At 41.0% G+C, this 25827-nt stretch overlaps 1 protein-coding gene across 6 annotated transcripts in view; it reads right to left on the reverse strand.

Annotated features, from left to right (window-relative positions):
* Window positions 1–8620, reverse strand: part of LRCH1 (leucine rich repeats and calponin homology domain containing 1) — a 111010-nt gene extending 102390 nt beyond the window's left edge. For 2 of the 6 annotated variants that reach the window (XR_003572693.1, XM_027896962.1), the window contains exon 1: window positions 8313–8620. Coding sequence is in view for 3 of the 6 variants with exons in the window: in XM_027896962.1 (XP_027752763.1) it covers window positions 8313–8556 (244 nt within the window). In the remaining 3 variants the exon portion in view is untranslated. The remainder of the gene's footprint in view (window positions 1–8312) is intronic. The other 4 variants (XR_003572694.1, XM_027896963.1, XR_003572695.1 and 1 more) reach the window with 2 other exon arrangements.
* Between the last annotated feature and the right edge of the window lie 17207 nt (window positions 8621–25827).

The raw sequence follows: 25827 nt of genomic DNA on the forward strand, positions 1-25827 counted from the left end.
AATCCCTGTTTCTCCTATCATTAAATTTTTAAACAGTTAAAAGTTCAAACAGTTTTAAAAATATTCAATAATAAAAATCTTGTTTAGTAATGTCACTATCTTCAAGACGTGACACAAGGTTCTTATTATAAATGAATTATTGCACGTTTGGTATCTTGCCTTACTTCTGTAAACCTTATCCAAGGGCGTATTCTGCTCCACTTCTTTCCTTGGATTAATCTCTGATTTAATTTTCTCTTCTCTTCCTATCCCACTTCATGCCCATTTTACAAAACTTCTCCATTAGTTTCAGTGATTTATCTTTGCACACACATTTTATGCATGTTTCTTTCTGTTTACCAAACAATAAATCCAACATCTTATTCATGTTTTTCTCTCCACAGTTAAATGTGGACAGCTTTTTATTTCTCGACTAATTTAATTAATTTTTTTTTGCCTTTTGCCTGTCTCATATAATGCTAGAAAGGAGTGATGTCACTGCAAATAACACAACCAAAGATGCAGACTTCAGAAGTTTAAAAACCCTCAGGTCTGTATACAGACAATAAATGAAAGTGTCATTTGCAGTTTCTGTGCTACTTTTGAAACATACTATTTTATAATATAAACTAGTATTATAGTAGTATTTTAGTATTCTTTACAGTACAAAGAAATCAAGTAACATGCTATGTTTAAATGTAATTCCAAGATGTAATTTGCTGAATTTTGTTTCTTTAATTCAAAAAATTATTTGCCTTAAATTCTCTACCCACATATTAATGCCAGCTGCTCCAGCAATGTCTCCTTCTACCAGAAACAAGTATTTATTAGGCTGCAATAGTAGAAAACACTTAACTAGTCTATATAGACAAATCCAAAACCTAAGAATTAAATCCGTTACCAATCTTACATTTTAAATCTTGAAAGGAAATAGAAGTATTACAATTACTGCACTTTGCACCAAGGAATAAAATCTCCTACAGACTGGGATAAAAGATGCAAGACTGTTATTGTTATTTCTATTTTTAAATAGTTAGGAGGTTTACAGACATTATGGTGTTCTGCACCATACAAGGAAAAAATGGATAAAAAGCTGGCCAGCAGGACACCCTTAGTGAAAAGACACTGGGGACAAAGCATTAGAATTTCGTAAATGAACTCCTCCCACAAGGACACATCTATGCACAAATTTAGCAGAAAGTAATTATTCCTTCAGAAGATTAACTCCTCAGTACCCTTCCAAAGAACTACTCTGATGTGTGTATTATACCTTAAACAATATTGTCAGCAGAGAACAGTCAGAAGTAACACCCATTTCCACTTTTGACAGCAATCTGCATGCGGAACACAGGGATTACATTTCTGGCTCTTTCAGTTTTACACACAGGAGAACAATAAATGGGTGCCGTGTTTTCCTAATTCTGGTCTCAACAGAACAAGTCAAGGACACGGCTGGTTGAGAAATGCCACTTAAACTATTTAAATCATATTAATTTTAACTCTGAATTAGCAATCTAGCCAGCTCGGGGATGTTCATAAATCTAGAAGATGCGTACTAACAGCAAGAACACAGCACGCAGAATGATGAACAATCTGTCTATGGCCTGGAGAAGTTGCTCAACCTACCTAGAATGGTCATTCTGATATGCAAAACTTCAGGCTCCACCTTAGCTGCTCTTGTAACTCTGTAAGCAGCAAAAATGTCACTGACTTTTCCTTCTGCAGGCTAACGGATGCTAGGCTTTCCAAACTTAAATCCAACAGTTAATATTTTAAACTATGAATTTGAAACTATTATTTGCAGCATAAAGTCAATAAACATCATTGACATTAGAGTCAAATAATTTTCTCCATGTTTACCTAATTCTCTATTCACAAAATTCTAATTGTCATTATTAACATAATTAGCATTTTTCCTCAGTTTTACAGATATCAGAAAAGTATCCCAAGCCTTTTATTACTTTCAGCCAAGAAGATACAGCTCACTGCCCTGCTTAAAATCCTTTCCCTTCTTTCCACTACTTCATATATTTTTGCTCAGCAGTTCAGAAATTTTCACTCTTTATGACACTTCTGCCTTTAGCAGTATCTTTTTAACAGTATCTTCTTTTTATCAATTTTCTTCTTCAAACCTGTATTACATCGGCATTCACCCCATTCCTCTTCCAAGCCACAGTTCTACTGGGCAAATATTCATTCTACCTTGTCATAGCTGATTCTGCCCCAGCCTCACTAAGTTTCTGTTTTCAAAACTCTGCATATAGTAACTGTATTAAGACCCATGCAGTCTCTCCTGTTATACCGATGCCTCAACCAAGATGTCTTTTGTGCTGATGACACAATAGAAACAGATTAGGGAAGGATTAAAAGGAGGCTCACAAAGAATATAGGGATAATTTGGCTTCTACCTCCCACAAGGCCTGTAATCACATGCGAGTGGATCTCCAAAACTGTTTGTCTAGAAGTGTTTGAAAAGGAATCTGTAGCACCCTAACTACCATAACAGCGAGTCAGTCTCTTCCAAGCAGGTTGGCCAAGGATGCACAAAGGGGCAGTATTTCTTCAAGAGCAATCAGTTTTTATTCATTTACATGCACAGCATATCCAAACATGGCTTTGGCTATTCTATGTAGAGCTGTTTATAAAAGAGCCACTCTCAACTGAAAGTTAGCTTTAAGGGTCAAGATTCAATACACAGCAGCGCCTACTCCTGTTGAAATTGCAGGGTTTCCCCTTTCCTCCTATCGTATGATTTCTAGGCTGTCATCTCTCCTGCCCCATAGTCTTTGCCTAAGTTCTGAAGCTTTTCTACAAAGCAAACTAGTCCAAAAGAAAAAACAAACAAAAATACAAGGGAAAGAGACACACACACAGAGTCAGTGGTAGAAAGTCATTAATCTGTACAAGCCACATTCTGAAAGAGAAACCAGGCAATTGAGTACTGCTAATTTGTTCCACGCAACAAAAGGCACTCCAAGCTAATTCACTTTGTTTTGTGTTGAGAAGAGTCTAACAGCACCTGCAAAGTCACTGACTACTTTTCAGATATGGGGGCATAAATCTCCAAACAAAGGAGGTAACTTTCAAAAGCACAAGTGACTAAACTCTACAGCAAAAGAACTAATAGACTCTTTTCAATGGGAGTCAATAGCCTTGAGGTTTTCTAAGATCCATAAGCAGTGATGCACTCAGGCTTTGGAAAGCAAGAACCAATGGTTTAAATGGTATTCTGCAGCTATAAGTTCCTACACATAACCATGCTTCTACAAAAACTCCTTTAGTTTGATAAAGCTCTTTCATGAAGCACTGCTTGAGTAAAAATCAGCAATTAGAATATGCTGACAGAGATATCCAGACAGAGCCCGTGATCAGGTAGTGTTGGAAACTGTTAAATACATAATAACGTTATATATACTGCTGGATACATAATAATGAACACAAAATTGATTTATCTTCATTTTTCAGCCTTCAGAGTTATATCCCGTAAGCTTTGGCTGCAGGGTAATATTTTGTTCATTAGCGATAATAAACATATTTACTCTCTCTTCCAGTCCTGATACAGTTACTCTTTGTGTAAGAAACAGAATAAGTTAAGTTAGAAATCTTCAAATAAACACAGGAAGGCTGTAGGAAGGGACTGACTTTTGAACATGAAGAAGAAATAAAGTTCTCTTCTTTTGTTTTGCTTTATAAAGACTTTTTTAATTGATATGAGTTTAGATAAAATCAGCAAAATTAATGTCTCTCAAAAGCCTCATCAGAAAAAAAACCACAATTTAATCAAAATATTAATTCTAGATGATGAATTATTCAAAGTAGCAATCACTGGAGAGAATTCTTAAAAGGACAGAGGCATATAAAATCTCTTTTTTTTCCCTAGTGACCAAATAACAACCAAATTCTAAACAAGAGTCCATTTGGCGGTCATATTTGATACCTGAAAGCATGCTGTAGCACAAACAAACTAGTCTGTACATGTGACATCCTTCCCAGTACAACCAGCATTTAGAATAGGTGGAACCCACTGCACCTTTACTGCTGTAATTAGGAGAATTCTCAGAAGCAAAGGAAGAATTACATTAATAAAGGAGCTTGAGAAAATAAGTGAGAATAAATTATGGCAATCTAATATGCATAGAATTATAGAATGGTCTGGGTAGTAAGGAACCTTTAAATGTCATCTACCTCAATCCTACTCCAAGAAGCAGGGATATCTTTGACTAGATCAGGTTGCTCAGAGCCCTATTTTAAGTTATTTTATTTTGAAAAAATGGGAAATCAGATATGATGATAATGATGATATTATTATTATTTGCAAAGAGGAATGAAAGGAACATATTTCACCTGAACCAGTATCAATCCCCATAGTAATACTGCGATGTTTTAATCACTTTGAAAACAAATCCACAGTGATACAGTCTAAACAACTATTTCAAAGATGCTGCCAAGCTAAGGTGTCTTCAACACAGCATTGCCAAGCAAGCACAGGCCACTTAGAAACGTTTTTACAAACAGCAGGTAGGAGTTCCTTTCTTGAGTGAGCATTCTAAAGCTCAAAAAATAAAAATATATTCCTTCCAAAATTTCATACTGTCCAAACTAGGAATCAAATACTTCAATTTGTAATTATTTTCTAACAATGTAGTGTATGATTAAAAAATATACTGCTTCTCTCCCATGTCATTACCAGCAGCAGCAAGTAATCCTTCCTTGTGTGACTAACTTGGCCAGCAGAAATGGATGAAGAAGGTGTTCACCAGAAAAGGTTCAGAGGACCTGCCTTCAGAAATACAAGCAAAGCCTACAGAGAGAGGTTGATGTGATACAGGCAGCCATGGTTACACACTTAAGTAACATCTTTGGGGCCTTTTCTTCCTCTCTTATAAAGAGGAATGCTTCCAGCATTCCCAGCAGTTTGGAGGAATGTAATTGCATGCTATTACTTAAGAACTATGTGATTACTGTGCCACTGACTTCTGCATAACCCAGCCTGTAATAAAAGTGATAAGAATAGCGTTTATTATTTTTGAAATGGTTTTTGCAATGCATTCGTACTGATGTGGTTTAAAATATCTGACTAAGCTCAAGACACTTTACATAGAGGTTTTGTTTTCTTCTAACAGTACCGAACAACATGAAAACTCCCTCCTGTGTGCAGAGATACAGCCCGAAAGTTCCATCTGACCGGGTCACTCACCTCTAAAGCAGAATTTTCAAAGACTGTGAAAGAAATGTCCTATCATATCTCTGTGAGCGAGACGTATTTAATGCAAAGAAAAGTCACAGAAGAAAAAGCATAACAAGAAGCTGCACAAATAGAAAGTGATAAGTACAGTTAAGCCTCTGCAGTTACTACAGAATGTAGCTGCAATAAGAGCTAGAAAAGTCAAACGATCCAGTCCCAGCTGTTAAAGGCAAACAAACTGTCCCTTTCATAACTGCATCAATTGCTAGAGGAAATCTGACTTTTAACTTCAGGGAAAAAAAAAAAAGCATGAACAGAGAATATACAGTTTAACACTTCTTTCTTCCTCAGACCTATATAAAGCGCTCAGAACCTTTCCCCACAACAAGCTTGATAATATTTTATTCGAGTAGCTGTAGACCATTACTTTCTGAATCCAAAAATATTTTCAGTTTCTGATACTAAACCACTCTCAAGATGCAGACATGGTTTCACTTTTCTGGAAATTCCCTGCCCTTCAGACTTCTAAATTCAACCCCACAAACAAAAACAAACAAAACTTTAACAATGAAAGGCTACCTCTACCCCAAAACCCAAAGTTTCCGGGCTTGAGAGACATGTCAGCACATCAGATTCAAAACTGTAAGTCACTCACTGCACAGACATATTCCAAGCAGTACAAAAAAGTACTGGTTTTATACCATGCACATTTATGGAGAGGAAAAAAGAGAGAAAATTCCCATCAAGAGTTTGCCCCAAGAGCTTCAGCAATCTGGGCTTAAGCCAAGCATCTCCTCTGTTTATATATTTTAGTTAAGCAATGTAACAAGTGAAAAGAAACACGGATTTTTTTTTTTAAATATATCAACACACGACTTAACTCCCAAGGCAAACAATTCCCATTCAACAGTTATAACTCACTGTTACAAACAAAAACATTAAGTAACTATAGATTAACACATGGTTCTCCTAAGGAGGGAAAACAAAAAAAGGGCTGCTGTTGTCACAAGATTGAGACACGGGCTGCTCTACGCTGCTGTTTATACCAAACAAAAAGAGAATAGAAACACAATTGTACATTTAATTTCATACTGAATGTCTTCCAGGTAAACTCCGACAAAAGCACATTAATGCTCAAAAGACTACTTTTTTTCCTAGAAAAATTAGTAGAACAAGCAAGCATGTAACAAGCAGGTACTACCTATACATACCACACACAGCTCATGCTTGTACAGCCCATACTTACACAACACATAAATACTAACATACCGCAAATCAAACAGTTTTCTTCCCTCATACAAAATCTTGTTTTCCAGCAGTTTGGATCAACATAAGATCAAACCAAACAAGCTAAATTTCTGGATTTCCAAACTATTTATCTCGTATCATGGCATGCCTTTGCTAGACTACAACTTTAAAAAAGCAATGAGATAAAACGTCTTGCTTGGGAAGACAAGCTGAAAGTCATTCTTCTAACCACATTCAGTTCCACCACCATGCTCCCCTTTCACATCTGTTACTGAATCAACTAACTGTTACCACGGCAGCTCATGCTATCAATTCAAGGTAGTTTCATACATCAGGTTTCCTTCATATTTCTCTTTTATTGGTATGATGATATAGGTGTTCACACAGACCAATGTGAAATCCACTCAGCAAAAGCAACCAAGTGACAAAGCTAAATGACAACTGCATATGACATCTACCACACATCTGGAACATACGCTCTGTTCTTCATACCTGGAATAGACACAACCATGCAGTCAGCACATATGTGTCCACATAAAGGCAGGCCTAAATACCCTCATGTGCAGGAGTAGTCAAGAATTGCGATTCATGTTATCATGTGTTTGCATGCAGGTATAGCACCTGCTGTTTCGTGGGACAAGAACAAGTGACTACACGTCTCCTCCTCTGCTGTTACAACACAATTATCTTCAGCAGGCAAATGGGGACACAAAAGGGCATGCGGAGGCAGCACACTAAAGATCTTAGGAATACTCTAAAATATTCTTCTAATGCGGGTTTGTACTATTCTGCCTCCTCACATGTAAAGTACAGATTAGGTTCCAAGCCCTGGCATAAACAGGGGCAGGAAAACAGGTATGACCCTTTGAGCAGTGTCTGTCTGCTTAGGTGAGAAATAAGTGTGCCTTTTTCCACGTTGGAAGGAAAGTGTTAGGGCAAGGCAAACATGGACTGGATGGATACACCTCATGTCACCACTCCTGCCTGCAGATTTATGTAATGATGATGTCCCCCACTGCAGAATATGTACAATGCCTGTGAAGACTTGCAATTTCTCTTCATATTTGCCTTGGAAGATAGCGCTCCATAGAGCTGGTGCTTGTGGCTAATGACTGTAAGGACACAAGGGTGGATGTGAACCCCAGAGCTGAACAAGTGTCATTAGTGGAAAGGTAGCATGCTCTCTGGGGTAGCTGCAGAGAAACGTGTTCCTATGGACATGTCTCCACCTATGGCATGCAAACAGGTGACATGTCCGGAGGCACGTGTGTATCTTAATGTGGTTACATGCTCCGTGCCTGGCGGGTCCACCCACGAGCAGCAGGGCAGAAGAGGCAGGTATCCACCTTGGCACGTATACGTATTCCTCCCGCAGCTGAATCAAAGGTGGGCTGACAGCCACCGCAAACCTCAGCAGTCAGGGAAGGGTGGCACAGAGACGCACATTCCCCAGAGGGAGAGACGGACAGGTGCGAGCAAGAATTCCTCACACACATACACAGGCATTCCCCCAGTGTGGCACGGAGAGCCAGCCCTGCCTCACCAAATGCAGAGCTGGGGGGGATGGAGAGCAGCGTGCAGAGATCCAGCCATATGCGAGCAAACACCTACCTCATACACCAAGGCGGAGGAGGGGGGAGAATAAAGAAAGCACAGGGTCCGCGGAGGGAGGGAGGTGCGCTCGGTTTCCGCGTGGGGATGGGCCCGGGGGAGGACGCACGAAAGAGTGGGGAATGGGTGTTCGCCTCTCAGGGAGCCTGGGGGGCACCAATGCCCGAGGGGGCGGGGAGGGGCGTCCCCGGCGATTAAACCACCGTCCGCCTCCCCTCTCCTCCCGCCCCGGCAGAGCCTGGCGCCGGCCGCCCCCTCCCTGCGCCCCCGGCCCCTCGCCCGGGCTCACCTGCCCGCACCGTGTCCGAGAGGTCGTGGCTGAGGGCGGCGGCGCTGCGCGGGAACTCCTTCAGCTTCCTGCCGCTCAGGTTGAGCCCCCCGGAGTGCGCCGCCTCCTCCAGCGCCCGCTCCAGACCGCGATTCAGCGGCGCCTGCAGACCCAGCGCCCCGCTGCCGCCGCCGCCGCCCACCCCACCCGCCGCCGCCAGAGCAGAGGCGGGGAAGGGCTGCGACTCGCCTCCCAGCGTCGCCATCTTTCCCTCGCCGCCGGGGGTACCCGAGAGGACCGCCCGACCTTCCTCCCTCCCTCCCTATCTCCCCGTCTCCCTCCTCCTCCTCCTCCTCCTCCTCCCGCTCGCGGTGGCGGGGGCGCGCGGCACGGGCGAGGCGCGCCCACTGCGCATGCTCCGCCCCTCCCGGCACCGCGCCCCGGGGCCGTGCGCGGGGCGGGGCGGCGCCCTCTAGCGGCCGCCTGTGCCTCTGGAAGTGCGGGAGGAGAGGCGGCGGGAGTGGGGCTTCTGCCTTGGCTTTGTGTCACCACATTCCCTTGTAAAGCCAGCCCGGGAGGCCTGCCCACCGCCTACTCGGGCTCCTTCTCCCGGCACCCACCGGAGCTGTCCCGCCGCAGGGTTCAGGGGCTGGATGGGCGGCGATCCGCGGCTGGGCGGTGTGAAACCGCAGGCAGCGTGCTGGGGAGCGGCATTCCTCTTTTGGAAGTTGAAAGCTGCAGTGGCTCTTGCCACCGAGCGAGACCCGGGGGAACATCTGCCCTGGAGAAGGGTTTTCTGTGGCTTGGCTCTCCCGCTGGGGCTGGTTCACACCTGTGTGTGGCTCCCGGACACAGCCTGCCCGGGAGAGACCCTCGAAGGTGTGAGCTGTAGTGACAGACCAGGACCAGGAACTGCGATCCTTTCGGTTTTCAATGGGATAAAGATTCTAAGGGGGCGAAGGCGCTGGGTTGGTTCATTTCCCCCTCCCTCTCTGCAGCTTTGCAAAGCTGAGCCCAGGAGTGGGAGAGGAGCGAGGCCGCCTGTTCCCACAGGGTTTACAGAGTTCAAAGCTAAAAAAGGACCAGTACGTCATCACCCATGACCTATGTTTTACAGACCATTACATTTCACTCAGTTACCCTCTGTTGTGATCGATGGCTGACGTTAAACCAAAGCTCCAGGAAGTTCAACCTATGAGTGCTACAGGGACAAGTAAGACCAAACTGCCATAAGGAAATAACCCTAAGCTTCTGAAGAACAAGAGACATCATAGTGAGATTAGCAGTTACAACCAGAAACAGCACTGGGAGACAAAGGTGTTAAGAAAAAGGGAGAAAGGATACCTTTTCACATAAAGGTATCATAACATCCATTAAAAACTTGTTATTTATAATTAAGATGTGCTCTCTATCAGCATTTTTCATTTAAGTTTTACATGCGTAGCATCACTGCAGAAGTGTTGCAGGCAACAAGTGTTTTTAAAGAGATGCCTTACATTAAGGTAGATGGGTAAAAGGGGGTTATTTTACTATAAGTAAATACCTTTTACTACACCTTTACTACTACCTTTTTACTACACCTAAAATACAAGCCCTGAGCATAAACTCCATTGCAAATGGAGGCAGATACTTCGGGTTTTGGCATGACTAATTCAGTGTGCTACCTGTTCAAGAAAATTTTGGATACACCAGAGAGCAATTCTTGACACCATTCCTTGCAACAGCCCCTAAATCAATGGTTACCACCACAGCAGCTGTGCCCAGATACCACACTGCTTTTGACAAAGCCTGTTGGTGGGTTATTAAGATACTATTTCCCACAAATTTCCACTAGTGACAGCATGTTTTGGTTTTAAAAAATGCTTAATTTCAGCATGTTTTGGTTTTTAAGATGCTTAATTTCAGCTTGTGTGCAACCTCTGTGTTGCTGCTGGAAAACATAAAAACCCAGATAAATAGCTCAATCTTCTCAGCAATTTAAAGAAATGTAGGTTCCCCCTTATAGCAATGCAAGGACAGCCAACAATAATCAGAGATCAAATTTGTTTTAAACTGCTTTTTTATCTGAGCTGCTGAGGTGCAATGCAGGTATGACCTGTGCTTATCAGATACTGTGTTGAAATTTCTGGAAGTAACACTGTGAAGGCTGTTATGTTATCAAGACTGTATAAAGAAAAAAATTACATAGCCCTGAAGCTGTATATTGCCTTACTTTCTCTCTTCTCTGCCTGAGCATTGTGCCAGATCTAACTCTGTTCCTATAGATACAAAGGATTAGAAACTTGAAACACTACAGAAAAAGAAAAGACCAATCACACCAGCACTGGTTTCCTATCTATGTGTATGTATATAGAAGGTCATATATTGCCTTTGGTCGGATCACTACGTGGGCATATCCTGCCACAGCATCTAAGCCAACCTAGTGGCAAGCTGTAACTGCAAGCAGCCCTTCAATTCCTTTGCTCCACCTACATGATCTCCCCAGTTTCTATGTGACAGTATTTGCATTTGTCCAATTCTTCGATGAAACCTATAGCGGCTTAAAAGTTAAGTGTAGAAGGAAAAGAAAACCATGGATAGTCTTCGGCAAACAGATATGAGTGTAACAGAGGAGAGAAGAAATGCAGAAAGAAGGGTTATGGGTGGTATAAGAAGGAAAAGTTTCAGAGATGACTGTTCTGCATTGGGTCACACATAATATCTCTGACAAGAAAAATCCTGTCAAAAATACACAGAAAGTACCATAGCTAAGGGAAACATGAGCATTAGAGTCTCAGAGTGAATTTCTGTCACTCAAAATTGGCAGAAAAGAGGCAAATAACAAGGTCCGCGTGGTTTCTGAAGTGACGAGGGCATATGTGCGGGGAGCTGTTGCCTCACAAGGTAGCATGTGACCTCAGTGTGGGTACCTGTCCTTTTCTAGACATGGGACTTTCACAGCATGAAGCAGGAGAACTTTACTTCAACATACAGATGTTCACCTCATGCTCCGTGTGTTCTAAGATAATGCTGAAGAAGCAAGAGCATGAAGCAGCTCATACATAGTCAGGTTACAGCAAGGCTTTCTTCATGTGAATATCCCAGGTGGACAAGCTGTCCATTGTGGAGACAGAAACAACACACACACTAAGTCAAATGTCAAAGAGAAAGTGGGTGTCATTCAACTTGCAAGGCTACCTCCATTTGCTGCCACACAAAACAACAGCCACAGCTCAAGCAACATTAGACACTCTTGGTAGCATGACCAGAACATCATCAGGACAAGGAAAATCACTAGATAAATCTCAAGAGAAAAAGTATGCAGACTGAAGCCTCAGGTGGCACAGAATAAAAGATGCTCCTTTCAATTAAAGCACAGACTCCTGACCCTGCTCAGAGCATTCCTAGCATGAGCAGTTCATAGCAGACACACCAGGAGAATGACTAGCCTGCACAGAGCAGACAATGAAAGGTGAGGAAGCTATATCAGGAAACAGCACAGAAAAATCCATCTATATAGCACCTGCCTTACAGAATACTCAGGAAAGGGGAAAAAAGCAGGGAGAAAGAAGAGAACAATTAATTGGTAGGAATCTGGAGAGATAGGGAAGCTTATATATAGAGCAAGAGCTCAGAACATAGGTAAGTAGTCACTGCTCAGAAGACACACAGGGTTCATCTTCATATATATTCAAGCTGGCTCACTATATAACGGGACAGAATTATTTAATTGCTAAAGAAAAAGAAGCACTTCTTCATCCCAGTGACTGGGACAAGCATTGGTAACTTAGGAAAGCATCTCCCTTGCTGTGTCCTGAGACCTAGCAGGTAGGCAGGTCTCAGGTCAAAACACATACTGAGTGATAGTTGGTGAGGGTCAACTGCCACAGGATCGATCCCAAATGGCACCACATACACTAGACATGTTGGGAAGGTTCATTGTCACTGCCATGCTGCTGTACAGATGTGAATGCAACAAGACAGAAGTTGCAAGAGATCATGACCACAAGCTCAGCTCTTAGCTAAGAGGTCACGGAAATAGACCTAGGGGTAAACTAAAAATAACATGAAACTTAGTATCACTGAAACACCTGAATTGACTAAAGAGTTAAAGGCAATACAGTTTTACTCCCATAACTGAAATATTAATTTAGTTCACATTATTAGTTGTTAACTAGAAGCATTTCTTCTAAGTTTCTCAGATGACCTCGAAACATGCAATGTGATAGTGGTGACTACAGCCACACTTACCTTGAATCAACTTCAGCAGAGGTTCAGGGGATTGTAACTGTGGTGGGAGCCTTGCTCTTGAAACAGGAAGAGCTGATTGGCCTTTTAACCATGGTCGGCAGGACATATCTAAACTGGTTTGCCCTTTTGAAAATTTGAAACAGCATCTGGTAGGGGAAGATATCATCAGAGTAAGATATAACCTGTCATTTAATAAAAACAGAGAAGAAAATTCATTATTGTCAATAGCAATGAGACAGCATCTACAGAGAGACATTGGCAGCCTCACAGTGCCTCCAGTATATGCTGTTGAAATACTACAGTTTATATGTCTGTTGCAAAAAAAACTACACCAACCTGATTTCCTACCCCCACCAGACTATTAGCACAGACACATGAAATGGAAACAGAAATAGAGTCCTCAGTCTATTGCAAAATCCAGAAAATGCAAGGAGATAAAAGACATCCACCAAGCAGTTGAATTTGGGTTTCTATGTGAAACATGCAGGGCAAAGATTTTGTAAGCCCCCTGTTAATGATTATGAGAAAGACAGCAAATAAAATGCTTCATATCCGTGTTAAAAAAGCAGCAGAAACACTGGGACCAAAGAGAACTACTGCCTGATAAGCAGTTGTGATATAGAAGGAGAAAGTTAAGGCCTAAAGGCCAAAAGCAGCAGGGGAAATGAAAGAACAATTCTACCCAAATGCAAGCCTAAATATTTCCCTACAAACCACACAAACAACCTCCCTGGTATAAGCAAGTTCTCGAGACATCTGGGAACTCAGTAAGAGCTGTGAACCAGCACCAGTGGTTGCAAACCACTCACCTGACTTAAGTCAGGTAAGTAATTTTAATGGACCAGTGCTATGTTCATGCCTCGTCCTCGCTCAGTCCAACCATGTTACTCATACCAATTGACCGGCAGCAGTAAATGTGAAGGTAAAATTGCAAAGAGGGTCTTTGGATACCTGCCACTGGGAAAAAGAAACACACCATCCATGCAGTTCCAGAATGGGGAATTGTACCCAAGAACATGTTAGTAGCCAGATATGCTTTGATAATGCTTACAAATATGAATCCATGTAACAACCAGCACCTCTCTACCCAAAAAGTGTTTCACCCTCAGGGGGTATTTTTGCTTTCCAAATATTTCTCCCAGGCCACTGAAGCAAGAGTTATTTGCAATAACAGCACCATCAGAATAAGGCTTTTCCTAGCAAAGAGTAAGCTCCTCTTTGGATGTCCCAACAGCTCCCAGAAACCAGCAAGGATGACAATATGGAATATTTTATGAAGAGCAAGTAATGTGGACTCTCAGGTTAAATCACTTGGTTTAAATCACTTTCCATGAAGTGAAGCTGTACGTGTTAGACAGATTTTGGCCCATATGGAAATGTTGCCCTGGTACAGAGCCAAGGGAAGTGCTGGACTGGGAAGGGATACTCAGTATAGTTCTATTTCAAGAACTGTGGGCTGTATGACTATGGAGAAAATGTGTATCTTAGAGCAGTCATTGCTTCTTTTCTATTTCATATATGATACTAGAGCAGCTGATAGTGTCTTGCAGATACTGAGCAGACGAAAAATAATTTAATTTCATATTTGCACTTAGTCTGCTATGCTGCAAGTACTGTATGACAGCTCTTGAAAAATAGTGGCAAAGAATCAAGATCAAAGTTTACCATTTAACTGCTATTTATGTCCTCATTCTTTCCATAAAGATCAAGGCATTCAGCACTTCATATTAAACTTCCCAAAAACAATAATTTCTACATAACTACCAAGAAATATAGCATTTTCTGGTTTATTTGAGAGAAAAACAAGTCAACTCGTTTCATCATAAATCACTAACGTATCTAAAATTACTGTAATAACTCTATGCTAAGTAAAATTATAAGCAATATTTTAGAGGTATTTTACTCCCAGTTACAGAATACAATGCTTTATTTAGAGCAGTCTTCTCTTCTCCCAGCACATAACAATGCCTCCATTCTGTAGACATCAATTCCCAGCTTGTGAGCTGAATCACTGGAACCCAACATGGGTTGGGCTTGGGCTGGGGTGCAGCCCAGCAGTGCTGGGGCGAGAAAAAAAAAAAAAGGTGAGAACTATTCTTATAGGTGTGGCTTTGCTGCTTCACCTCCAGCAGAATGGACTTACCAGCAGTATACCACAAGCTTGCAGCATCTGGGAGGTAAGCAGAATTCTCACACAGCAGACTCTTGCTGCTTTCCAGTGAAGTTTGGAACTTGCAATCACAATAGGAGGATGTGAACTTTCCACCACTCCAAAATCTCATGTGCTAGGTACAAGTGACCCGACATAACAGGAGCTGCATGGGAGCCACAAGCAGGAGCCAGCACTCAGACGAACCCTGCTAGATAGGTAGCCTCCCTCCAAACTCCGTAATGTAACTTGTCCCTTGTCCCTGTCCCTTTTCAAATCATGCCATTGTATGACCACTCCTCAGTCTTGCCAAAGACAACAGTTGTAAGAACCGAAGTAATAGACTGTTGTTTAGGGCAAAAGTTCCTCTTATTTTTATTAGAGTAAAAAATGCTTGACATTCCTATAAAAGACCTCATTGCCCTATACTGTGCAAGAAGACAGATACTGGCCATAATTCTTCCATTATAAGTATTAAATCATATTTCATACATACAGACCTGCACGTTTAGCTACTGAGTGCATATGGTGAATTAAGAGCGTGATGGAAATAATAGAGAAATAATAGATTCCTCTTGGGAAGAAAGAGTATGCAGTGTTCCTAGGAAGACTGACTGCAGAAGATGACTCAAAAATTGTTCATATGGATGGGTAAGCCCAGGTTCTTGTAGTGCTGGGCAGACAACACTCTTCTCTTTACCTCCTCTTTCTCCAGATATACGCTGTCAGACTGGGCAATGCACACCCAGCAGAATACATTTCCTTCTCACTGGCAGGTGGAGTTATAGCCTGGTCTTGGGCATGGAAAAAGAAAGGTGAACCTATTAACTGCAGACTTTCATATCCTGCATGTAGTGGAGGCCAGGAAGGTGTCCAGGGATGGGTGGTGGTCTAGCCAATTTCTCGGAATGTTTTGGCTCCTGGGAGATACCAGGAGATCCTCCCTTGCTGCAGAATGTGAATTAAGGGTGCTCACCTTTATGCTGGATCTGTCTGTAAGGACCTTTATCTTCTCAGTGTGCCTTCTTTTAAGGACAACTACCTGAATGTCCTTTTCTCTTCTCTCCCAGTTTTGTTTGAGGCATCTCCCTTACTTTGTGCCTTCAAGTATTTCTTATAATTAATGTCTCACGCTTTAACAATAGGAGCTGAACATTGAAATGGCAGAGCTGAGTGAAATTATGTGGAGAGAAAGGGAAGGAAAAGCAATTCTCCACCCATTCCCCATCTGTGATCCTTATATCACCGTTAATATGTAAAACACAGAGCAGCCTGTACAGCTTACATTACATGTAGCAGTTAGAGAAGGAAAGTTTTTTTCCATGTGTTGCCTGTGACACTGAAAACACTGCTACTACTTAATCACCCAGTAATGCAGATTACTTGTCCTCAGTGGTTCTAATAAATGAAAGAGAAACAGCAGAAGAAGTTCCTGAAAAAGGCCTTTCAGGGAACTTGCTACCTCTCCCTGAATTCATTTGGGCATATAGACCGCAATGGGAACCTAGAAAGCTGTTTAGAAAGGATGAAAACAGCTAGCAAACAAAGTGAAACAAATGTTCTTAATACTCTGAAGAAAAGGAAAAGTAAGAGGGAAAGTGCTGGTCAAGGAAAGCATTCAAGGCCTTCCATGAGAGGAAGAGATAGAAATTATTTTAACAGAAAAAATGAAAATAGAAATTAAAGCTTGAGACCAGTGCTTTCCTGTTTTGTTGGGTTTTGTTGGGGCTTTTTCCCACAGAAAACATTTTGAGTTGTCTACGTTTGCAAAGAAACAATTGATTTTGCCAAGATATTAAGCTGCAAAATTGTTAGGATGATTTCTACTATAAAGCTTCTATATTATAGAAGCTTCTACAATGCTACTATAATATCTTGTGCTCTGATGAGATACCATTCTCTGTAATTACAGTTCCACAAAAATGTTTCATAAACTGTTTCAGAAGTTTTGTTCTGAAGTCATAAATCGCCTTTCTTTTTGCACATACAACACAGCTTAAGCTCACACAAACCAGCAGCAAGCTCCTCGCACCTTTCTTTCATCTGTGGCCACTTGCTTGTCCTTCAGGCCAGGCAGTCCTTTTGCAGAAGCATCTCTTATGTGAGATGCCTCCCTATCTCTCTCAGAAAGCACTGCTCACCAGTGCTGGAGCAGGGGGAGCTTTTGGTCCAGTCCCTGAGTGAGTTTGACTTGTTCAGGGCAAACTCCTAGATGTCTATAGACCCTCCTCAGACTGCCTTTGTGTGGATGATTATGCCAAGTGTGCCTGATTTTGGACACTGCAGTTTGTTAAAACTGGAATTCAGGATACCTACATTCACAGAAAACTCATAAAATATCTTTCCTGAGCTGTGTTGGAGGCATAAATTCTAGGCACTTATTCAGAGCAAGACTGCATCTTTCATTCACAGACGGCATCTCCAAATTGCCCAACTTTTGTCAGGCCTTGGAAATTTAACCAGAGAAGTGAAGAATACTGACTTTCAGACAAGCATATATTTAAAGGCTAATTACCAGGTGTGCCTCATATTTGCAACATATCTGCAATAAAAACTCTGAAAATTGGCTAGTGCTCATGTTTTCAACAGAACACCACCCAGTATTAAGTCAAAAGCTTTAATAAATGTAAACATATTACAGTACTTTTATCAGCTCACTCTATAAATTCCTCAAGCATGAAATCAGGCTTGCTTTGCAATAACTCATTTTCATTAATCTATATTGATGACAATAATTATATTTGTATATGTCCATTCTTTTGAAGACTCATGTCATTTTTCTGTCATTTTGCCTACAACCGATGTCAAGCTAAGCAGCCTATAATTAGTGGCTTGTCACACCCTCTGAATTCTGGCACAGACTCAGCATTTGTTTCTGATTCCAAGGTGTTTTCTGAACATCTTTAATTGCTGATGCATTGAAAGTTGTATATAACTCTGCTAGGATGCAATCATAAATCTTGATGTTTTCTGAACAAAAAATACTTTTATTTTTTCTGTCTATTCTGCATTACTGATAACAGTTTTGTCTGCTGTTTCTAGTGATGGGCCTAAACCATCAACATTATTCCTAGTAGTTGAAGGTTTTTATATTATTCTTGGCTGTCATTTGCAGATTTTCTTTTCTGAAATACTTACTTATTTTCAGCACTTGATGATTTCTTACTTATATGTATTGTTCCATTTTTTCACTGTAGAAATTATGTCTTTTCTACAGCTGATTTCCTTCTGCCACTGAATTATGACTGATGTTTAGTCCCTCCTTGACCAATGGGAAAATGTGACACTTTTCCATCTGAAAACTTCTCTGAAATAACTTTCCATATTTATTTTCATTTTTCTACCTCTATTTTACTTCCCATACACTTTTCTCTTAATTTACTCTCGCTTCAGGAATTTCATTTTCAGGGTAACTGATACACATGTGGTGGTCAGTGTGCAGTGCTTGCCCATATTGAATATAGTCAGATCATGACCATTGGCCCTGAGGCAACTGAAGCTTTCCAGTGTAGCCATTAATTCTTTTTTATGAACAGAGACTGTAACATAAATCCTGAGCCAACAATTAAATTAAAGTCACAGAGATTCTATGAACTCCAGGAGTTCCCGAGTTTTGAATATCTGGTTTTTACAACAAACCCCCATATTCTTCTAAAATAATGCAATGGGGAGAAGGCAGGAATCCAGAGAAATTGTTTCCCTATTCTTCCTTTTTTAAAAACCCTGAAAATACTGATTCCCTGCCCCCTGATTTTGCCTTCAGAGGAATAGTCAGCTCCAAGGCTGGAGCTAATTGGTTCACCAAGTGCCAGAGGTCTGTAGGACACTACGCAGTGTTTGGAAGGTGATTGTCTTCTCAGTGACCCTGTCCTAGAGAGCACAGGCAAAACCAAATCTGTCTGTGGACTAATCAAAGTCTATGGCTCCTCTCATGGGTTTCCCCTAGGCTTTGCAGGGATCATTTACAAGAAGCCACATCTTTTCCTCTTTAGCCCTTCACAAATTTAACCTCTTCTGCTCCCAGCCCTCCCAGCCTCATCTCTTCCCATTCCTGGCTACTCATTCCCAGTCCTAGTATCCTACATTTTCTCACCCAGCCCAAATCTCCCTTCATTATCACATTTTCCCCTTCCTTTATCCTTGTCCAAGATTGCTCACGTGTCCAAGCTTTAATTCTGATTTTTTTTCTTATATTTAAACCAAACTTCTCCCTCCTCACTACCATCAGCCAGACAAAGAGGGACATTAAGAGGCCAGGAAAAACAGAACCAAAGGCCATGATAGCCAGGAGTTGCAATTACACAGTCCAGAGGGAATGACGTGCAGCTCAGACAGACTTTTCAAGGTATTTAGCACACAGCTGCAGCAGAGACTATGAAGCATGTGCTAACTGCATTTTTTTTCCTGAAAAGGTCTACGACTTGGCCATATTTGGGCCCATTTTTCTAGAGGTACAAAGTATACAAAACTCATCTTCAGTTAGTTTCATGTCCCTCCTGTAAGCTTGGGGACCAACTGGAGTTTCCAAACGAAAGGCAGAAATTAGCATCATAAGACAATAGATATTTTCTAGCCACATTCTTGGAAGGGACTGAACTGTTTTATTTATGCACTTAAATTTCAGCTAAATGAGCAGATGCCCAGCAGGGAAACTTTTATTCTCAATTGTTGCCATTTGGCAACGTTATAAGCATAGAGAACAGGAGCTCACCATGGAAAGCATTGGACAAACAACAACAGACAGTGCCACTATTAATACAAATATTTTTTATTTTTAGATTTCCTATAAAATCTTTATTAAGTATGCAGAGAATTCTCTACTGCAATTACATGCACATTTGACTGAAAGCTCTGGGGAATCGATGAGAGCTAGTAGCACCAATAAAGTGCAAACCAACTGCTGAGATAAATACAAGCTGAAGAGATTTTGGAGGTAGATTTATAGTAATAAATAGTATGTTATGAAATCGTACTTACCAGTTAAAAAATACTGGAAAAGAAGGAAAGACAAAATGCATTGGAAAGCTAAGGGAAGTAAAGCCTCAGTACCTTTTAGTTGAGTTTATATATCCCTCCCCACTACAGTAACCAAAAATCTATTTTTGCCACATGTAAGAAAATGAATGAGACTACTATAAGGCTATGAATAAAAAGATAAACAGAGAATAGGAAATAAGAGAAACGTAGAAATTATCAACTTGGGACAAAGCATTGTACCTTAAGATTTATATTAATGTAATTGCACAGGTGGACTGGCAGCAGTGAGAAGGGATGGAAAGTTCATTTTCTGTGTTCCAGTAATCACTAAATAATAAGAACATTAAGATGCATCAGATGTACACTGATAGAGTTTTCTTACATGTTCAAGTTCATCAAAACTGGGATCCTTCAGCCAGCTGAGAATTGCACCAGTCATGGCCGAGTGCAGCCCTCACCCCATGTTGTGCAGACTTAACAGGTTACTCTTGCCCTGGTTTTACTTACTAAAATTATCTACCTTAGGAATTCAGCTAGCCTTTCCCATTTGCCTCACACCATAATATTTGAGTTCTTAATAGCAATGCAGCGAGGTTGGGAAGTCTCATTTTGTAGACAGGAATCTGGAAGAGCAAGACCAACATATTGCAGTAGGAGGCCTTAAGCAGGAATTAGGCAATAATTTCTGTATTTTTTTTCCCCCTGTCCCAAAATTACTTGCTCAAAGACACAGAATAAGTGGCAGAACCCAAGTCTAGGATGTCCTACCCTGATGTTGTAATGACCATCTTCCCTTAAAGCATATACAGTTGGTGGCCTACTGATACTGCATGTCCACACAGAATGACAGTGTTTGAGAGTGTTCAGCTTCAGGAATGTTTCGGAAAAAATCTCTTGTGACAGTGTTGATTTGTCAAAACCAAAATCTTTTCCTTGAGAAAGAAAAAAAGGAGAGTGGCAAGAAAATTTGCTGTTCAGACTGCTTCAGAACAGTTTCACTGAAGTGGCTGAATAACTCAGTTGGAACAACAGTTGGAACTCTGTCAGAGGCAAGAAATTGAGCCTTATCTCCCACACCACAAGTGAGAAGATGCCTTTGGTTGATGAGCATCTTATAGTGATGGAGGTATGAAGGAAAGTGAATTTTCTCCATCATGGAAGAAGAAAGATCTTCATTCCCTGACTCTACTATGGCCACTGAGTAGGGTCTGCAAATTCCAGTCAAGGATCAAAGTCATTTGCCTTGGGCTGGCTGCTGCCGTAGCTGGGTCATTGCAGGCACCTATGCTATTCTTAGCACTTCAGCACTTCTGTTCAAGGTCAATTCAGTGCATCTGCATTGCACTTCTGGCTTTGAATGCAGCATAGGCATATGCTCCAAAAGTGGGTCATAGGAAGATGATGAAAGTTAAATCATACAGCAATTGTGCACAGGATCTAATCCATTGCACTAAAACTCTCAGTGCACTTTGACTCTTAAAATAAGAATCTTTAAGTACTAATAGAAGGCATTTTGTGCAATACTTGTTCAAAGAGATTTATGCTGTACCTAATCCCAGTGTAATTATTTTTAGGTAAAACTTTTGGAAATCATTCAATCCGCAGCTATTAGCAAATCTGAAATGTCTAGTCAGACCCCTTGCAGAGCCACTGCTTACCACGATTGTAAGACAGCCCCTGGTGACAGGTGCTGTCATCCACTACTTAGGTACCCCAGCAACACAAAGATGAGTCCACAACATCCCTCCCTGCAATAGCAACTCCTTTGTCACTACATTTCCACCATCAGGACTCCCAAGGCAAGTGCCATCCCACCTGTCCCAGCAGCATGGATGTCTGTGAGCTGAACACCTTCTGCAAAAGAAAGAGGCCAGAGTGCAGGGCTTTTAACACAACAGAACTGCAGGCACAGTTTATAACATACAAGCAGGGAGACATCCAGAGACACCAGTTTAGCTCTGAGTCATTACCACTAAAACACATGGAAACAGTGTTTAACATTTCCATTTCCATAATAGTTAATTCCTCTGTCTGGGGCTTTTATCAGTAATGTAGATTATGAGTACAGACAGATTCAGAGCAATAGAAATGTGAGCCTGGGTACTGATAATTGCTTGTTAGTTTTTAACAGACACAGCAACATAGCATTTAATTCCTCAATGAAAATGACTCAGAACAATTGTTTCCAATGAGGCAGCTTAAAAGACATAATTGAAATAGATGTTCCAATGTTCAGTATCTTGCAAAAACTGGACTGTGTGCATGCATCATTATAGCTGAATGCATTAGAATTTGAAAATTATGGCAGAAATTGGTCCATCTAAAAGCAGTTGACTTCTATCATCCTTTGGATGCTTGGATGTATATATGTTTAATTAGTGCTATTATTGCAAAATTATGATATTTGACTGATTACGTTCTTCTTTACACATTACTACTGATAAAAATTTCCTTAAAGTACTAGCTGTCAAGTGCTTTGAGAAAAGCATGGAATTTTTGTTTGCCTCCAGTGGAAACATGGATTAGCACAAGCAAGAAATAGTCAGAACAAATAACATTCATGCTGCTGTTGGCCAGAAGCAATAATGTTGCTTCCAGCTCTGGGACCTACAACATAATTTCCATATTCTATCTATAAAAAAAGACAATGTGGTTCAAAACCCCTCACTAATAAGGAATGTAATTCCTTTATTTATTGTACAGCAGCCTCTAGGATGGGGAAAGGCCATAAGAGTTTTATTTTTATTACTGCTCAGCACATTTGTCAAGGTCTGAGACAGCCATAGACTTGCTTTTTGTGATGATCTCCATATTGCACAAAAATACAAGCTTGAAACTTAAGCTAGAGGCATTCCAGAAGAAACAGTCTCTGTAGTTCACGGATCATTGCAGTCTTAAAAGTATCAAACATTCAAGGCACATAAAATACCTCCCCACTAGGATCAGATGTAATTAGTAAAGAGCTTTAAGGAAGGAAATTATAAATCTAAAGAGAACTAAAGGACTTAGTCATGAAGCAGAAAATTTTGTGAGATTCCACTACAATACAATGCATCTATGGAAAATTTGCCTCGCACCACATGGGTCAAGTACTGCCAGAAAGGAGCAGAGCAGCTTCAAGTTCTTCTGTCTCCCTACACCTTGCAGTTATATACAGACCTCCAAACCTTTACCTTTCTTACATCAGTACCTATGCCAACCTTGCATGCCTCCAATATGTGGCAACAGATTGGTGTTTTATTACCTTTTGAGTGCTGTAAGGTCAGCTGTAAGGAAAGCAGAATGCTCTGCCCTCTGCAGAGCTGAGCTTGAGCCTTATGTCTTATCCTTCAGGGATTAAGGTGCTCAGGATAGAGAAACAAATAAGATAATCTTGGAAGGAAGGGTCCTGTCCACCTTCAGCTTTACAGCAGCTATTGTAGGGCTGTAGCAATACTAGGGATGGCTGGAGTTTAAATTATGTTTTCCCAAATTGCTCCCCAAGGTATTCCTCATCTACAGCTTCTCAAGGCTCATTTGATAGTTCATAAGGGGGAAGAGCAGCAAAGTTCAACCCCCAGGTAGATGTACAGCAAGACTGTAGCCACAGGAAGTGACCTCCTCCTATATTTAATACAAGGCACAGTGAGCATCACAGGGGAATTCTGGTAACTTTCCAGCCTTAAAAGGCTGTAATGTTTGCTTTTAGTTCCAGTGCTGAAAAGAGCCATTACAATGACAGAGTGACTTGAAGAGCAGCTCCTTCCAGTGTCAGTGACAGCTTATTCAGTCCTATTTATTCTGCCTTCACCCCAGAGTTATCTGTGCAGCCATGCAGTGAGCCAGACAAGGAAATGGATTGAAGTTGATAGTAATTATTTTTTTTTCTTTTTCATTTTAGAGGTGAGGAAGTTGGTCTGGGTGTTTCCACTGGAGGAGAAGATAGAAAAAGTAGTTTAGGGAAGAACAAAGAGCTAGCAGGCTGAGTGAGAAGGCTGCTGCCAGCTTAACACCTCCATATGTGTCAATGACACATGGGACACCAACATTGCTGGCCGGAATACCACGTAGGCCCCCTAGCAGATTCCTTTTATCAGAAGACTTTCAGGGTTTTTTTAATCTCGATTTTTATAGTGCATTAAAATCTCCAAATGAGTACTTAAATCTGCCTTAGCTTAGTGTTATATATACAGGACACAAAAAAATGAGAGGAACAGTCTTTTTTGATTAACAACTAATTTAATATTTCTTGGACCGAAGGCATTGATCTGTAGCAAATGTTGCTGCATTTATAATTCATAAGCACAGGGAGTGCCAAGTCCCACTATGACAACAGAGGTGAGATTAATTAAGTGCCTTTGCTGTAAATTTCCATATGGCACCATGTTTTGTTTAGGTTGTTTTCTGGTAAGTTGATTCTTTACTCTGAATTTTCTTGGTTTGCTGTGTACACTTGTGCCATAAGGAAATTACTTCTATGTTTCATTTTAACCCTTTGTAACCTATTTGTATTCCCAACCATCATCTCAAATGTATCCTTAGTTTTCTGTTTGACTTCAATCTTCCAAGCAATTTCCAGTTTTTATTTTCAACCAGAAATGACCCAGCTTAAAATAGCTTCAGCTGGCTGAATTTTGGTTAAGGACTGCCTCTGGTCAAATGCTGCCCTGTAAACATTTCCTAGCAGATGGGAGGGAGCATCACCTCCTCTGCAACAAGGATGCTCAGACAGACGATGAAAGGCTTTCTGAGCCTTGTTCACCCTTCGGTTTTGTTTTGGTTTTTTGTTGCTTTATTTTGGTTTCTTTTAAATCCAGTACGTAACAAAAGAGAAGGAGTTGCTTTGTTTTACTGAATCATTTCTGCACTCTCGGAGGATTACAATTGCACATGGGAGCTACTGCCAGGTAGCAACTCTACCTTTTCCCCAGGGCCTCACACCTGCAGCAGGAGCAACCCTGCAACTGCTCCTGCAGCACACGGTGGGGCTGGAGGGGATAAGCAATGGTGCATTGAGGCAGAGCTATACTTCAGCCTCAGGGATCTCACACCAGAAGATTTGTTGCCAGGCTCCAGCATGTTTCCAGCTCCAAACACCAAGATCATTTCCAGCAGCAAGTGGCCCCTTGTAGGCAATGCATTAGCTGGGAAATCAAAGGGGTTCCTTGTAATGTGTTGGCACTGCCCAAAGGAGGATAATTCTTGCACTGTATGTTTTGCATACATAAATATAAATTTATATATTATAATATTTTATATGTATAATTTATATACTGTATGGCAATAAAAACTCAGAACTGAGAAACTTGAGCTGTAACTTGATCAAAACAGTTGGACTCAATGAGTCTTTTTCAACCCAAACAATTCTATGATTCAAAAAAAACAAACCCAAAAACCAAAACCAAAACCAACTTAATTTTTTTTCCCAAGCTGCGTTTTGAAGCTGATTGCTTATTTATTTTCTTTTTATTAAGTCTTTTTTGAACCAGAACTGAAAACAGGACTGAAATCCAATATCTAGATATTGGTTGAAAGCCATGGTTCAGTGAAGAATGATGTGATATGACAGAATTTTGCCTGTTCCTTGCCCTTTGTCCTGCCTCTCTAAAGCCACACTGAGATGTACTGATCTTCTTATTAAATCTTTATATGCCCATGTCGAAACAATTTCAGTCACAGCTGAAGCTGAATCAAGGGTTCATACCTAAATTTTGCAGGCTGCTATGGGAACGTATTGTCATCTGCTCAACAAACACAAAGTAAGAATGTGCTGTGTTATTATGATTCCTCTATGAAATGGACTATCTACGTGTAGGATACTTAGAGGGCTCAGTTCTCCCTTCACTACCACTAACTGAACTCCACTGACCTCCATGAATCTACATTACCATAGACATAATACAATGTACAGTCACTGTAGGCAGAGGGGTCTATCAGCTAAAACAGGCCATGTCTCAGCTCATCCACTGAAACCTGCCTTTCTGACAGCTTGCATTGCTCATCATTACTTCTTCACCCTCGAAAGATCCACTATTGAAGTGTGCAAGTTTAGAGGCCACTGAAAACATGTTCCAATCCATGAGATACAATGAAAAATTTTATAAAGAAACGTCAGATCATAAATTATAAAGTTCAACTCCTTCTTTTAAATTCTGGTGCTTTTGGCTGTTTTAGTTAGAGACTGGCTTATTTTGTAATAAA

This window comes from Empidonax traillii, unplaced genomic scaffold (assembly GCF_003031625.1).
Source record: "Empidonax traillii isolate 1590-97213 ecotype Southwest subspecies unplaced genomic scaffold, ASM303162v1 scaffold521:size443152, whole genome shotgun sequence".
Classification (NCBI taxonomy): domain Eukaryota; kingdom Metazoa; phylum Chordata; class Aves; order Passeriformes; family Tyrannidae; genus Empidonax; species Empidonax traillii.